Source organism: Lithobates pipiens, unplaced genomic scaffold (genome assembly GCF_037356315.1).
Source record: "Lithobates pipiens isolate NorthernLeopardFrog02 unplaced genomic scaffold, aLitPip1_a1.2 Scaffold_3, whole genome shotgun sequence".
NCBI classification, from domain to species: domain Eukaryota; kingdom Metazoa; phylum Chordata; class Amphibia; order Anura; family Ranidae; genus Lithobates; species Lithobates pipiens.
In genome coordinates, this window is record NW_027507790.1 from 9,907,555 (window position 1) to 9,924,599 (window position 17,045).

General features: G+C 43.2%; 1 protein-coding gene across 2 annotated transcripts in view; it reads right to left on the minus strand.

Annotated features, from left to right (window-relative positions):
• The window catches only part of DDX54 (DEAD-box helicase 54), a 40,073-nt gene that overhangs the window by 13,787 nt on the left and 9,241 nt on the right, over positions 1 to 17,045 (minus strand). For both annotated transcript variants that reach the window (XM_077461253.1, XM_077461254.1), the window contains exons 6-13: positions 13,142 to 13,183; positions 12,921 to 13,016; positions 12,692 to 12,813; positions 11,291 to 11,352; positions 11,066 to 11,197; positions 1,951 to 2,161; positions 1,725 to 1,859; positions 1,414 to 1,641 (exon numbers count right to left, since the gene is read on the minus strand). In XM_077461253.1, coding sequence (XP_077317379.1) covers positions 1,414 to 1,641; positions 1,725 to 1,859; positions 1,951 to 2,161; positions 11,066 to 11,197; positions 11,291 to 11,352; positions 12,692 to 12,813; positions 12,921 to 13,016; positions 13,142 to 13,183 — 1,028 coding nt within the window. The remainder of the gene's footprint in view (positions 1 to 1,413; positions 1,642 to 1,724; positions 1,860 to 1,950; positions 2,162 to 11,065; positions 11,198 to 11,290; positions 11,353 to 12,691; positions 12,814 to 12,920; positions 13,017 to 13,141; positions 13,184 to 17,045) is intronic.

The window sequence follows — 17,045 nt, forward strand, 5'->3', positions numbered from 1 at the left end:
TGAGCGCTAACAACTTATCCAAAACATGGCGGCAAGACTGATAAAAGGAAAAAAAAAAACCCTGGGAGCCCATCTCCCCCACCCTGAGGAGCCTACATTGGTTAACCATAAAGAATCGGATTACATTCAAGACCATCTGCCTCACCCACAAATCCATACAAGGAAACAGTCCTCAATACCTACGCGAGAAGATAAAACACTGCACACCCAATCGCAGTCTCGGATCATCCAACCAAAACCTCCTCCTCATTCCCAAATCCCACTACAAAGCAAAAGGGAGAACATAGATTTGCAGTCCAAGGACCACAGCTATGGAACGCTCTTCCGACTTACATCTGCATGTAAGGAAATCATCAGGCCTTCAGAAAAAAACTCAAAGACCTACCTATTTAAAGAAGCCAGACAACACAGGACAGATCGATCGCCTTGAGCGATTCAGTTCGCATTGCAGCGCTATACAAATCATTCATTCATTTCATGCCTGCCCAGCTCCTACACCATCATTATGCCTTAAAAGACACACCATATCACAAAACTTTAGCCATGATGCTAGTTAATGCAGCCAAATTATGCATCCCTAAACTGTGGGGCACCACCAAAACTCCCTCTTTATCCGAATGGGTACAAACGCATAGAATAGAATAGCTGAGATGGTAGAACTCATCTCACTTTCACAAGACTCCCCGCATAAATTTACATCTATATGTGCTTGTTGGAAACACTTCCAGTCTTCTAGCGAATATACACGAACCATGGGCCCTACCCCTCCATAGCTCGACTTGACTGTCAAATGATATCGTTCTCTACATTCTGGTCATTCAAGTAAGCAACTGCACTTGAGTGGTTCCAAACTGAACACTGTGAAGTATACTATACACTCACACAACTTGAAATACACCCATACACAACTATCCACAATGACAAAATAATACAAATATGCTATCAACTATTCACCCTTGTTTGAAGTACAAAAATATTATATCCCTCCCCCCTGGACCCCCACATAAACCTCAAATGCAAAATCAATATTGCATGTGCTGGACACTTGCACTTAAACAAAAGCTGAACATCACGCAAGAGCAATCCTTCCAAGAACAGCTTATCTAACCTTTACCTGGCCTCTTACTGAATCCCAATCGTTTTTCTTTTATATTTGTCTGTATACCTACATCTAATGTTCAATAGTTTCTGGCACATTATTTCATTGCGTATCATCTCTTTATGCGTATACCTAAAACAAGTTACGTTAGCATATGTCTCCTGTTAACTAGAGAAAGCATTTGTACTATGTTTCCCCATACGTTTTTCAATAAACTTGTTTGGAAAAAAATAAAATAAAAAAGGGGACATACAATGGCACAGAGTGCATGGCTGACAGGCAAACAAATATGAGAGAACATGAAGATCACTCACAGAACAAGGGGTGTACTCCCAACTGATTGTAATTGGCCTCTTTGACACGTTTTATAGACTCTGGAGCTGGGGCTGGTCTGGATTTGCTATATTGTTTGTAAGCATTCTCAGAGGTGTGATGCAAGTTCTGAAGCTCTAAGGACCTCTCGTGATCTGTGATCAGCAGAGCATCTTCATCATCTATCAAACTTTGTGGGACTCGTCCCAGAACACCATCTGCTTCTTGATCTGTAGAGAGAAAAAGTACATGAAGGAACCTACAACTTTTTTTAGGCTTTAAGGACTAGCACAACAAGGAATTTACACTCTACCTGAATCAGCCTGTGGGCCACCTGCCAGTTTCAAGGGTCTACCTAGGAAGAGGTGGAGATCATACACATAAGGTGTTTCATCATGAGCAACCAGAGAATAAGCTGTGCCACTCCGACCGGCTCTAGCCACACGACCTGTTTAAAGAAGAAATACATAAAATTACCACAAAAATGATAAGACATTATCTACCAAAGCATTCATAAGCAGATCTAATTACATCCTTACCTACGCGATGCAGAAAAAGTTTGGCTTTCGGAGGAAAGTTATAATTGATGACATTGTCAAGCATAGGTATATCAATACCGCGAGCTGCTACATCTGTGACCAATAAAGCACGTACTTTTCCATGTAGAAACAAACCCAGGTTTATCTTTCTGGCAGTCTGATCAAGAGCACTGTATATATGGGAACATGGGACACCTTGCATGTCTAGCATCTAGGTGGGGGAAAAAACAAACAAAAAAAACTTTACATATAACAAGCAGTGTCAAAAGGATTCTCAATGAGAGAAAAGAAAAGAAAAAGAAAAAGCACAAACCAAAACAGTTCTTCAAAGATTAAAGAGAACCTGTCAGCTATAGATCTCTTAGACCCATTTATAATACAATATTTAAACTTGTAAAAAGGAATAAAGCTGGTATCATATAACCAGTAGTGTTGAGCTACTGTCAAGCATTACTTTAAAAAAAAAAAATAAAAAAAAAAAAAAGTTTTTTCCCCACACAAATTATACATTATATATACACACACACACACACACACACACACACACACAACAACTCTGATCTAGGTAAAGAATCTCCGATAAAGACTCTTTACCACGTGATCAGTTGTGTCTAATCACAGCTGACCACAATGTAAACAGAGCCTTTTAAATGGGTATTTCCTCTCTCGCATCTGAGAAATTGATTATCAGCGCAGCCCCCCCTCGGATACCCACCCAGGACCACCAGGGATGGCCACTACCGATGATCACCAGGGATGGCATCCCTGGTGGCCATGGGTGACAATGTGTGCCCACACATGGTTCCAATCAGTGCACACCAGCAATACCTGCCAGTGCCGCCCATCATAGGCCCATCAGTTTCCGGCAGTGAAGTAGTAAACGTACTTATTTATAAAAATTTTATAACAGAAACAAAAAGAAAAAAAACTTTTTTCCTCAAAGTTTCTTCAAAACTTTCGGTCTGAAAGGCTCTTTAGAAATACCGTCACCAGTCTTACTCAAATCGCCTTTCAGGACAACCCTGGAGAGGATAACCGAAAAACTTACCATAGGGTGGGACTACTGCCTGCAGTACCTCCCTGCCGAAGGCCTGATCTGCCGCAGACAGTAAATCCAGAAGGTAGCGCCAGAGAAACGTTGAATAACTGGACCAAGTGGCAGCCTTGCAAATCTGTTCAGGCGTCGCACCGGCCCTTTCAGCCCAGGAAACTGTCGTAGATCTGGTAGAATGAGCAGCAATACCTGAAGGAGATATTTCTCCTTTTGCTTTATAGGCTTCTGCTATGGCCAGCTTAAGCCACCTACCCAGCATACTTTTTGAAGCTTTCTCTCCCTTGCGTGGGCCTGAGAAGACCACAAAGAGGGCGTTTGACCTTCTGAACTCCTTGATCACCTTGAGAAATTGTAGCAAACATCTTCTCACGTCCAATGTGTGGAAAGCCTCTTCCCCTGCATTAGCTGCAGTTGCAGAAAAGGTGGGCAACACTATTTCCTGCGCTCTATGAAAGGCTGAAGACACTTTAGGTAGAAACGCTGGGTCTGTCTGAAGGACCACTCCGTCAGCAAATACTCTTAAGAAAGGTTCTGTAACCGCCAAAGCTTGTAGCTCACCGATTCTTCTCGCAGAGGTGATGGCCACCAGAAAAATCGTTTTGAGAACCAAATTCTGGAGTGGAGCTTCTAGTAAGGGTTCAAAACGGAGCTCCTGAGAGACCCTGAAAAACAGACAAATCCCAACTGGGAAAGTCTACTTCGAGCGAGAGCCCTAAAAAAAAAAAAAAATCTAGAAATTAAAGTTTCTTTTGATAATGTCTTTTCAAAGAAAACTGATAATGCCGCCACCTGAGTCTTCAGGGTGCTGGCTGCCAGACCCTTCTCCATTCCATCATGGAGAAACTTAAGAACGGACACCATGCTCCAGACTTGGAGACCTTTGAACACACACTAGGAATTACATTTTTTCCAGAACTTCATATAAAATTGCCTGCATGACCTCTTACCACCTTGTCTGAAAGTCCCTTTGCTTTCAATAGGTTTTCCTCAGAAACCAGGCTGTTCACTGCAGAAACTCCATTTCGGGATGGTTTACTGCCCCTTGGGATAGATAGCAGAACCTTCCTGGACGGTAATTTCCATGGGGGTTCCGTGGCTATATTTAGAAGCAACGCGAGCCAAGGTCTTTTTGGCCAAAACAGCGTGATTAGGATCAGATCTGTCTTTTCCTCTCTGAATTTTCTTAAAACCAGTGGAATCAGAGAGAAGGGGGGGGAAAGCGTAACACGGTTGGCAATCCCAAGGGTGGGCAAACGCATCGAAGCCTACCAATTTGTCCACTCGGTGAAGAGAAAAGAATCAGCTTACTTTTGAATTCTGTTGACTGGCAAATAGGTCTATTTGTGGAAGACCCCAAGACTTGGAAATCATCAGAAAGACTTCCTGATTCAGACTCCACTCCGCCTCTGTCAGCTTCCGTCTGCTTAGAAGATCTGCCAACAGATTCTGAGAACCTTTCAGGTGAACTACAGATAATGAAGCCGTGTTCTGCTCCGCCCAGGCCAGCAAAAGGTTGGCCAACTCCATCAGACCTTTGCTCCGGGTTTCCCCCTGCTTCATTATATAGGTTACTGAGGTTGTGTTATCCGACAACACCTGAACATGATGACCCCTTAAATCCTGCTGAAAGGCCAGCAGACCCAGAAAAATTGCCTTCAGCTTTCTCCAGTTGGAAGACTTTTGGGCCTCCGCCTTGGACCAGACCCCCTGAGAAGATGGGCCCCCCAACCCCAGGCACTTGCGTCCGTCGTTAGACGCTTGTCCAGGGGAAAACCCAAGAAAGGCCCCTTGTTAGATTTACTTCATCTCTGCACCACCAGAGAGCCTTTTTGTCTTTGCAGAAATCTTTAACTGCTTCTCTAGGGGATCTTGATAGGACCAATTGTGCAGAATATTCATCTGAAGGGGTCTGGAGTGTAACTTGGCCCATTGGATGGCAGGGATCGCTGCCGTAAGCAGACCCAGCACTGCCATGGCTGACCTGACTGACACTGGCTGGTTGCTTTGAATTTGTTTCACTGCTGACTGTATCTTTTCTCTCTTTTCCAGTGGCAGAAAATTTTTCTGGAATACTGAGTTTATGGAATAACCCAAAAACTTAATTTCCTGTGAGGGTACCAGATTTGACTTCTCCAAGTTCTGCAGCCACCCCAGACTTTTGAGGCGAGACTGGGACGCTTGGAGATTTACAGAGACTTGCTCCTTGGAGTCCGCAAAAAATAAAAGGTTGTCCAAATAAGGGACAACTGAAATCCCCTTCAACTTCAGGGGTTCCAAGGCCTCGGTCATAATAAATTGTAAAGATTCTGGGGGAGGACGAGAGTCCGAATGGCAGAGCCCTGAATTGGAGGTGCCATACTGAACTCCCTAGATTCACCGTCAGGTGTAAAAACTGCTGGGACACCTGGTATATGGGTACATGGAGGTAAGCGTCCCTCAAATCCAGGGATGTCATGAAACAGCCAGGGTATGGAAAAAAAAATCCTATCCATCCTGAAATGTTTGTACCGTATTGACCGGTTCAGAATTTTTAGGTTCAAAATCAAACAGTACTTCCCTGAGGGTTTCCTCACTGGAAAAATATGGGAGAAGCCCCTGCCCTCCTGATTTTCTGGAACCTGGATAATGACTTCTTGCTGTATCAGCTCCTGTAATAGGCACATCATCGCAGAAGCCTTCTCCCGGTCCCTTTTTTAGGGCTGTTACGTAAAACCTGCTTTGGGGGGGGGGGGGGGCGGGGGTCTGAAAACTCCAGCCTGTAACCCTGAGTAATAACGCTTTTCACAAACAGACTTGGTGATATCGAGTCCCACTGAACATGAAAAGCTGACAATCTCCCCCCCACTGGGGTGAGATTGCCACTTACTTTTAGAGGCCTGTTCTGAGGGAGATCTAAAGAGAACTCTGCACCCACCTCTACCCCTCTGGGAGCCCCACTGGCCCTTACAGTCCTGGTCTTTACTCTTATGGGACTGCTGAAGAGCACAAATAATTTTGACAGTTTGCTTCTTCTTAGCCGGAAACGCCTTTTTCTTGTCAGCTGTCCTGTCAAGAACTGACTCCAGGTCAGGCCCAAAGAGAAGATCTCCCGAAAAAGGCAAGCTACATAGCTTAACCTTAGACGCTGTGTCCCCTGACCAGGTTTTCAGCCAGATTGCCCACCTAGCTGAATTCACCAGAGCAAATGATCTTGCAGCTAACGTAACTGATTCAGCTGAAGCATCAGCCATATACTTGACCGCATTCAAGATTAGGGGAAACAAATCCAAAAGATCTTTGCGAGACGTACCCGCTTCTATGTGGCTTTTCAATTTTTCCACCCAGTAGTCCAGGTTCCTGGCCACAACTGTGGTGGCCATGGCCGGATTAAGACTAACTGATGTTGCATCCCAGGCTTTTTTGAGGATGGAATCAGCTTTCTTGTCCATCGGATCTTTCAAGATTCCCATATCCTCAAAGGCTAAATCCGTGCGCCTAGAGACCTGAGAGAATGCCGCATCTACTCGAGGCTTCTTGTTCCATACCTCAGAGTCCTTGTCCTCAAAGGGCAATCACCTCCTGAGGGACTTGGAGAAAAAAGGGGCCCTTTCTGGATCCTTCCACTCCTTAACTGAATCCGAAAGGACCCTATGGACCGGAAAAACTCTACGTTTTGTTTCGTCCATACCTTGGTACATCTTGTCGTGAATTAACAACTGTACTTTTTCCTCCTGAATTTCCAGAGCAGTGTAGATTGCTCTCAATATGTCATCTACCTCCTCCAGTGATAGCTTGTACCAAGAGGTCCTGCTATCCTGTTCCTCCTCCGAATCTCTGAGGGAGACAAGAGTACTCCCCCATCATCACCTGAGTCTTCGGTCTCTACTGGTTTAAATGAAGACGCCTTTAGGACTAGGTGGTAGGTTCTGGGGTTCAACCTGCACCGATGGACTTTGTATCAGGATGGACCTAAAGGAACTTAACGAGTTTGTCAGCTCTTTAACCGAGGAAAACAGATCCTTTACTGCTGGGACATCTCCTCCACTAGCTCCTTAATACAAAAAACTCTGCACACCGCCTTCTGCCACGAATCTCTAAGGGGGTTCTTGCAAGAAGGACATTTTCTCTGGCTTGGCTTAGGCTTTCCTAGTGATTTTTCCTGAAACAACATACAGTTTACACTAGCCTAGTGTCTAAACTGCAAAAAAAAAAAAAAAAAAAACAAAAAAAAAAAAAACACCATCAAGCCAGTGCAGAGACCAACCACCACAGGCACCCGTGAGACCCCTGAACCATGCTGCAGGGTCCGAGCGACGTCACTTCTGACCCTGCAACGACAGGCCCCCCAGACAGGGAGGTAATCACAAAAAAAAGCTACAGAAGCCCATTAGGTAGTGTAGTAAGGCACCACTGCACCCCACCTACCTGGGCTGGACTGGTGCTAGGGGCGCCTGCCTCCGCCATTGCTGTCTTCCCCTCATCCATTCCGCCAAGTAGAACAGCCTCCTGTGCTGAATTCAGCCATCTTTTTAAATTTCCCGGCAGCTGCGTCATTACTGCTGGCCGGAAACGGAAGCGCCGGTCACCTGACCCACCCCTGGTCCTGCGTTCCAGGCACTTGGAACCAGAGCGCCATGCCCCCTCAGAGCGCCCTGCATTGCCGGAAACAACGCACTCCCCGGCCGGGACCTGGAGCCGTGAACGGGTCTCGTGGGGGGGGGGGGGGGTTGGGGTTCGCTTCCGGCCTGCCTGGCCATAGAACTATCAACAATGGGTAAGCCGGCTCCACCACCCCGGAGAGTGTGTAGCTTCCCTGGTTCCAGGCACATGCTTCCACCATGGAGGAAACACAATAACTGAAGCCATGGTGGAAGAGGAGGAGTTTTTAAAAAGCTGGCATGCGTTTCCTGTGAAGAAGGTGGAGCTACACTCTCTCCAGGGTTGTCCTGAAAGGCGATTTGAGTAAAAACGCCCCTCTCCATTGAAATTAATGGAAAGCTCTTCAAAAGCGTTCGCATCTTTTACTGCCAGTTTAGAAGCGCCTCAAGGTGAAAGGGGCCTTAGGGGCAACTTTCTTCTCTTTTATACTCTGTAGCTCTGCTGGATTTTGCTTCTAATCCCTTTGTGGAGACTGCCATTTGTGGGTGGACATTTTATGGTTACGCAACCTGGTCACATTGCTATAATATTTTTATATGGACTATAAACTGAAGGATTTATGAATACATGGTTGTGTAACGAATCATCTGAGTTTCCATTTTTTCTCATGGGGAAATTCACTTTCATATACAAGTGCTTTGGATTACAAGCATGTTTCCGGAACGAATTATACTCGCAACCCAAGGTTTTACTGTATATACAGTACAGACCAAAAGTTTGGACACACCTTCTCATTCAAAGAGCTTTTTCATGACTATGAAAATTGTAGATTCACACTGAAGGCATCAAAACTATGAATTAACACATGTCCAATTATATACTGAACAAAAAAGTGTGAAACAACTGAAAATTTGTCTTATATTCTAAGTTCTTCAAAGTAGCCACCCTTTGATTACTGCTCCGCACACTCTTGGCATTCTGTTGATGAGCTTCAAGAGGTAGTCACCCGAAATGGTTTTCACTTCACAGGTGTGCCCTGTCAGGTTTAATAAGTGGGATTTCAAGCCTTATAAATGGGGTTGGGACCATCAGTTGTGTTGTGCAGGAGGTGGATACAGTACACAACTGATAGTCCTACTGAATAGACTGTTAGACTTTGTATTATGGCAAGAAAAAAGCAGCTAAGTAAAGAAAAACGAGTGGCCATCATTACTTTAAGAAATGAAGGTCAGTCAGTCCGAACAATTGGGAAAACTTTGAAAGTGTCCCCAAGTGCAGTGGCAAAAACCATCAAGCACTACAAAGAAACTGGCTCACATGATGACCACCCCAGGAAAGGAAGACCAAGAGTCAACTCTGCTGCGGACGATAAGTTCATCCGAGTCACCAGCCTCAGAAATCGCAGGTTAACAGCAGCTCAGATTAGAGAACAGGTCAATGCCACACAGAGTTCTAGCAGCAGACACATCTCTAGAACAACTGTTAAGAGGAGACTGTGTGAATCAGGCCTTCATAGTAAAATAGCTGCTAGGAAACCACTGCTGAGGACAGGCAACAAGCAGAAGAGACTTGTTTGGGCTAAAGAACACAAGGAATGGACATTAGACCAGTGGAAATCTGTGCTTTGGTCTGATGAGTACAAGCTTGAGATCTTTGGTTCCAACCACTGTGTCTTTGTGCGACGCAGAAGAGGTGAACGGATGGACTCTACATGCCTGGTTCCCACCGTGAAGCATGGAGGAGGTGTGATGGTGTTAGGGTGCTTTGCTGGTGACACTGTTGGGGATTTATTCAAAATTGAAGGCATACTGAACCAGCATGGCTACCACAGCATCTTGCAGCGGCATGCTATTCCATGCTGTTTGCGTTTAGTTGGACCATCATTTATTTTTCAAATAGGACAATGAGCCCAAACACACCTCCAGGCTGTGTAAGGGCTATTTGACCAAGAAGGAGAGTGATGGGGTGCTGCGCCAGAGGACCTGGCCTCCACAGTCACCGGACCTGAACCCAATCGAGATGGTTTGGGGTGTGCTGGACAGCAGAGTGAAGGCAAAAGGGCCAACGAGTGCTAAGCATCTCTGGGAACTCCTTCAAGACTGTTGGGAAGCCATTTCAGGTGACTACCTCTTGAAGCTCATCAACAGAATGCCAAGAGTGTGCGGAGCAGTAATCAAAGCAAAAGGTGACTACTTTGAAGAACCTAGAATATAAGACATATTTTCAGTCGTTTCACACTTTTTTGTTCAGTATATAATTGGACGTGTGTTAATTCATAGTTTTGATGCCTTCAGTGTGAATCTACAATTTTCATAGTCATGAAAATAAAGAAAACTCTTTGAATGAGAAGGTGTGTTCAAACTTTTGGTCTGTACTGTACATACACACACTAGATTAAGGGATCATTATATTAGTGATTTATTTACCTTACTTGGTGTAATCTGTTTACAGCTACCATTTATACAGTAAAGAGATATTGAACTCAAAACCAAAATGTAATATATTGCAGAGCTTAATCATTAGATGTGGTGCATTAGTTCTGGGGGGGGGGGGGTGGAGTGTTAGATGTACTAACAGATTTAGATACTAAAACTGAAGCCAAATTCCAGACCATACTGGAGTTACACAAGCAGTTACAGATTTTTTTTCCCCCTCCTCAGAATTAAGGTTTTACATGAATAAATAAAAGCTGATCGTTGTAGTAAATGGTCTCTCTCAACACTTTTAACTGATACATATGCATAAAAGATTGTTCTGTTGGAAAACACCACAGACTTACTGGCCAGATCACCACCAACAAAAGAAAGAAAAGACTAAAAAAGAAAACAAATGCAGCCATCACCTCTAAGAACTGGTAAGTTGCAATATAATAAATGTTTTCTTTTGGGTTTAATACCGCTTTATGGTTTTATTTTTATTTTTTAATAGGAGTACCCATTTGAGTTTATTACTGGTCCAACCTGTGTTTGCATTCATCATTGCAGTTCCTGTATGCACTAGATCTAAATAAGTCAGTCATTCTAGCCACTTGCTGCAAGTACCTCTCTTACCTCGCTATTGTCATATGTTTAACCTGACCCTAATAAAGTAAACAATGCAGAACATGTTATATTCAATGTAATTTATATCCATACTAAACCTATGCAACATGCAGACTGACTCCCAGCCACTCCATGACTGCATACAGAAAAGACGTTATAAGCACAATGCAAAGGTTTATGTTGGCTGTATAATAAAAAAAAAAAAAAAGGGGGGGGGGGGGGGAAGTGTGATCAATTAACTAGTTAATAAATTAAAAGAACTTGCATATTGCTAGCTATAGTGTGGCACTACTAATGTGAATGCCCATCAAGTACAAACGCATAATATAAGGGAAAGTAAGCCTGAGGTTAATATAGTCTCCATTCATTTTTACGGTATATATATCCCCACACATCTGTATGCCATACGTTTGGATATACATGCATCTGCTTTAGCTCTGACCTCTTTCAGATACTCAGCATGGTGTTTGGTGGCCACAAAGATAACCGTTTGTTCCTGAGGTTTCACAATGCAGCGCAAAAGATGTAGAAGCACAGCAGGTTTATCTTCAGCCCTCACATGAAAAAATGCCAACTTGGATGAGAAAGAAGAAGGGAAAAAAAAAAAGTATCAGTAGCAGTTCTAGCAAAAATGAAAGTCTACCTATACTTTATTCCATCATTTTACCTTTAACTGATCACTTAGCTTTGTGTCAACATCTAGACGGATTAGTACAGGTTCTGTAAGACCTACAGTCAGGAGAAAAAACAAACAAAAAAAAAAAAAACTCTTATCACACCACTTTCAACCACTTTTGTAATATATATAATGGCAACAATAAAATCCTTTTATCTGGAAAGAAGAATAGACCTATAAGGTTTATGTCCTGACTGTGAGATGTTGGACATTACCAACGCTCCTTTCCCTCATTAGCGATACACCTCCTGACACAGGATACAGTGAAAGAAAGTATTTGATGCCCTGCTGATTTTGTATGTTTGCCCACTGACAAAAAAAAATAATCAGTTCTATAATTATAATGGTAGATTTGATTCAATTTTGGTCTCATCTGACCACAACACTTTCACCCAGTTCTCCTCTGAATCATTCAGATGTTTATTAGCAAACTGCAGATGGGCCTGTACATGTGCTTTCTTGAGCAGGTGGACCTTGCGGGCGATGCAGGATTTCACCTTCACAATGTAGTGTTACCAATTTTTTATTGGCGACTATGGTCCCAGCTGCCCCGAGACCCAGTGGGCAAATGTACAAAATCAGCAGGGGATCAAATACTTTTTCCCTCACTGTACCTAAGCAGCTTTTACCCAAGGCAAAGAGGTGCGAACTTTAAAAAGGGACTTTTAACTTCCTGCCATTTCTATTTTCAGAGCTACGCTTTTTCCATAGGGTGTCCATCCTCTTAGGTTTAGTCTCTGGATTGCTTCCTAAAAGTGGTTGTAAACTCTCATATACCCACTAAAGTGACTGGCCACAGATGATAGAGATTTAAAAAAAAATATATATATATATATATATATATATATATATATATATATATATATGTTACTTCTTCTCTTCAGTACACCCCTTCAAAAAGAGCAGAATCAAGTTAAAATCATTCTGCATCTGTAAGAAGCAGAGAGGAGTGGCGGAGAGCCGATTGTAGGAAAGACACACACCCACCTCCACACAGCAGACAGGAGCAAAGGAAGGATACAGAGCTGTGTCCTGAATAGACAAGTTGTGTGTTGAGCTCCCTGCCTCTCACAAATTTCTCTCATATTTCAGGAAAACTTCTCAGAAGCGACTCATGGTGACAACACAGGAAAGCACCACCAGAGAGAGAAACAACAGTTGCAGGTTCGGAGGGAGATAAGTAAACACTGCAGATATACTGTATGTGCTTAGTGAAAATTTCAAGACTGAGGTTTACAACCACTTTAAATTAGGTGTATAGTTCAGATGGGAAAAGCAATATACTCAAAAAGCCAACCATCAATAGATTAGGCTTAAACTTCACAGATCTCCTGTGTCCTTAGATAAACAATCAATGTTTTTGTCTTATTTGAGTGGATGTATCCATTTTACCTGCACGGGCAAATTCTAGCAGCATCTTGGGAAGAGTAGCTGAGAAAAGCAAGGTTTGGCGAGTTTCTGGAAGACGGGCAATGATCTCCTGCAGCTGCTCAGCAAACCCCATTTCAAAGAGTCTTTGAAAAGTATAATAAAAAATAAATAAAACAAAAGAATAAAGAAAAATGCAGTGAGCAACTGACATGAAGTGCAGGTTATCTGTAGTACACAAACAGCTGCTTACCTGTCTGCTTCATCAAAGACCACATACTCAACACTACGCAACTTCAGATTCATCTCTACTGACACGTGCATCAGACGGCCAGGGGTAGCAATGATTCTAAATAAAAAAAAAAAAAAAAATAAAAAAAAACTTTGAGGTATTCAAAAATCATTTACAAGCACAGTTAGTCCCCAGTGTTTTTTCAGGAAAAGAAGAAATAAAGAACGGCAAAAATTACTCACATATCAGGGTTTTCATGCAGAGCAGCAAACTGATCTTCCATCCTACAGGAAAAGATACATTGATACTGTTGAGTGTACTAGAGATTAATTCTTACAAAGATATTATTAATCCGTTAAATGGAATCAGTCAGTGATGTTAAACATTTAAAACCAAATATCCTTCCTAAAAGCATAAACAATGGGGTTGATTTACTAAAACTGGAGAGTGCAAAATCTGGAGCAGCAGTGCATGATAGCCAATCAGCTTCTAAACTTCAGCTTGTCTAATTAACCACTTTCCGCCCAGCAAAATGACGGCGGCAAAGTGGTTGTGTTATCCTGACCAGACATCATATGATATGATCAGGATAAAAGGGCTGGCGCACACCCAAGGGGCACACAGTGATCGGAGGTGCTGTGCGAAAGTCCGGGAGTGCCTGGTATTGAAGTAGTTAAGCTTAAAAAAATAAATTAAAAAAAATAAATGGAAGGTGATTGTTTTTTTATGCACAACTGCACCAAATGTTGAACTCTCCTAGTTTAACCACTTTCAGACCGGACCAATTTGCTGGTCAAAGACCAGACCACTTTTTGCGATTCGGCACTGCGTCGCTTTAACTGACAATTGCGCGGTCGTGCGACGTGGCTCCCAAACAAAATTGACGTCCTTTTTTTCCCACAAATAGAGCTTTCTTTTGGTGGTATTTGATCACCCCTGCGGTTTTTATTTTTTGCGCTATAAACAAAAATAGAGCGACAATTTTGAAAAAAACGCATTATTTTTTACTTTTTGTTATAATAAATATCCCCCAAAAATATATAAAAAAACATTTTTTTCCCTCAATTTAGGCCGATACGTATTCTTCTACATATTTTTGGTAAAAAAAAAAAAAATCGCAATAAGCGATTATTGATTGGTTTGCGCAAAAGTTATAGCGTTTACAAAATAGGGATAGTTTTATAGCATTTTTATTAATCATTTTTTATTATTTTTTTTTTTACTAGTAATGGCGGCGATCTGCGATTTTTATTGTGACTGCGACATTGTCGGGGACCCATCGGACATTTTTGACACATTTTTGGGACCATTGTCATTTATACAGTAATCACTGCTATATAAATGCAGTGATCCCTGTGTAAATGACACTGGCAGTGAAAGGGTTAACCTGTGGGTGGCAGTGTAGGGGTTAAGTGTTCCTAGGGGTGTGTTACTAACTGTGGGGGGGTTGGGCTTTCATTTAGTGTACACTGATCTCTGCTCCAATCACATGGAGCAGAGATCAGCGTCACTAGTTGCTAGGCAGAATGAGAAAATGTTGTTTATACAGCATTTCCTCCATTCCGCCGCTCCGTGAGACGATCGCGGGGATGCCCGCGGCGATCGAGTCCGCGGGTCCCGCGACCGGACTCACGGAGGTCCCGACCAGCACGGGAGCGCGCCGATGGCACGGCGGCAACGAATATTGGACGTACATGTACGCCAATATGCCTGCCCGTGCCATGCTGTCGACGTACATCGTCGTGCGCTGGTCGGGAAGTGGTTAAGTAAATAAACCCCAGTGGGGGAGACTTACTAAAACTTTTGCACACAGAATCTGCTGCAGCTGTGCATAATAATCGGCTTCTAGGTTTTATTGTCAAAGCTTAAGGCCGGGTTTACACTGGTGTGACATGACACTCGTCCTACTTTGGCTCTGACTTTGCCCTGCGACTTGAAGTCAAAGACGCATCCGACTTGGACCCCCACCAATACCAGGCACTGTGTTTGGTATAAATCTTGAGGGGGAACTCCATGCCAAATTTTAAATAAATAAAAAAATGGCATGGGTTCCCCTTTCAAGAGCATACCATTTTGGGGGGACCACAATGGTGTTTTTTCAGCGTAGGGGGGTTTCCCTTAAAATCCATATGAAACCGCAGGGCCTGGTATGCTCTTGGAGGGGGAACACCGTTTTTTTATTTAACATTTGGCGTGGAGTTCCCCCTCAAGATCATCAGAGCACAAGTCGCATGCCAAAGTTGGATCAGGCAAGACGGCGATCCGACTTCAATGATAGGATCAAAGTCAGACCAAAGTAGTACAGGGAGCATTTTCAAAGTCGTACCGACTTATGTCGGACCAGTTAAGATGGCTCCCATAGGGAAACATTGATTTTCACACGTCATATGACATGAGCTCCCAGTGTCGGAGCATTTGTCGCACCAGTGTAAACCCGGCCTAATTGAACAAGTTGAAGTTAGGACATTGATTGGTTTCTATGCACAGCTGCACCAGTTTTAGTAAAATCTCCCCCAACATACCTGCTGTTATAATGGTTAACCAGAAACCCCTCCTCTGTGTTCCTTTAAAAAACAGTTTTACTATGTTACTAGAGGCCTAATTTTCCCACCTTCAAATAATTTTAGTGCCCACAAACACATTCAAAATTGTGCATGTCCATGAAATGGCAAAAAAACGACAGTACCCAAATTGTGCAAAGGCAATGCCGTAAAAGCTTTTACGCTCATCAGTTTAGCGTTAAACGTGAATCATGGCCCTAGAATTTTGTCTCTCACCCTGGTATGCTGGGTAATACCGAACATGAATGGCACAGTTGTCATTTTGTACATTTGTGACAAAGCAGGTTTACAATTCATATGTTTTTTTGTTGATTATACTTAAGTGGAACTAAAGTCTGCATTATTTCTAGGGTTCTTGGATGAGGAAGTATATACACCCCAAGTCCAGACTTCTATCTCTAGATTGCCATTTTTGGCCTGCAAATTCATTATGTTAAAGTAGCTTTCTCCTCTTCCTCCTAGGTTTGAGGATTGCCAAAAGCAGGTTACTTCCAAAATGCTGGAAAAAAAAGGCACATTCTGTTACAACGGAGCACTCCTCATAAGTTTAATGAGCTATGGGACCCATGCCTACAAGTTCTTGGTTTAGCCTCTTTAACCACTTCAATACCAGGCACTTAGACACCTTCCTGCCCAAGCCAATTTTCAGAGCTGTAGCAATTTGAATGACAATTGCGCAGTCATGCAACACTGTACACAAACAATTTTTTTTTATCATTTTGTTCCCACAAAGAGAGCTTTCTTTTGGTGGTATTTGATCACCTCTGCAATTTATATTTTTGCGCAACAAATAAAAAAAGGCCGAAAATTTTGAAAAAAAAAATACAAAAAATTTTAACAAAGAAAAACTTGTAAATAAGTACGTTTTCTTCTTCAATAATGGGCGCCGATGGGTGGCATTGCTGGGAATTTCTGATGTCATTACATAATGGTGCCAGTCAGTGCCCATTTGTGGGCACCGATTGGGCATTTGCACATGTGGATGGCCATGGGGTACATACCTGGCAAACCACATGTTGCCTCCCTCCCTGGTGGTTCTGGCAGCTTCCCTGGTGGTCCAGTGTGGGCATCCGTGGGGAGGGGGTGCACTGAAACAATTGCAGAACCACCCGCCCACCCCCCGTTTCAGGACAGATGCCGATCGGCTCTCATGTCGATCAACGGGTTTCCCTCTTTACATCGTGATCCACTGTGATTGGACACGGCTGGTAAAGAGCCTCCGACGGACACACTGCACCACCGATCGCTGCGATGTGTGCCCCCACGGGCGCACAGCGGCTGTTATCCTGAAGGACACCATATGACGCACAGTCAGGATAACATTGGTGTCTATGCAGATTCTACAGCAGTGATTCTCAACTAGGGTTCCTCCAGAGGTTGCTAGGAGTTCCTTCAGCATTGGCAATTTCTGCCTCTCAGATAAGTTCCCGCTGACACCATTGATTTTTTTTTAGCTATCTGTAAGGAGGTAATTCTTCACAATGATCACAAGTGTAAGGACCATTCTTCGCACTGACCATCACACTAATGTATCAGGAGTTGTAGATTTTTAATTTTAGCAGGGGTTCCCTGAGACCGGAGAACT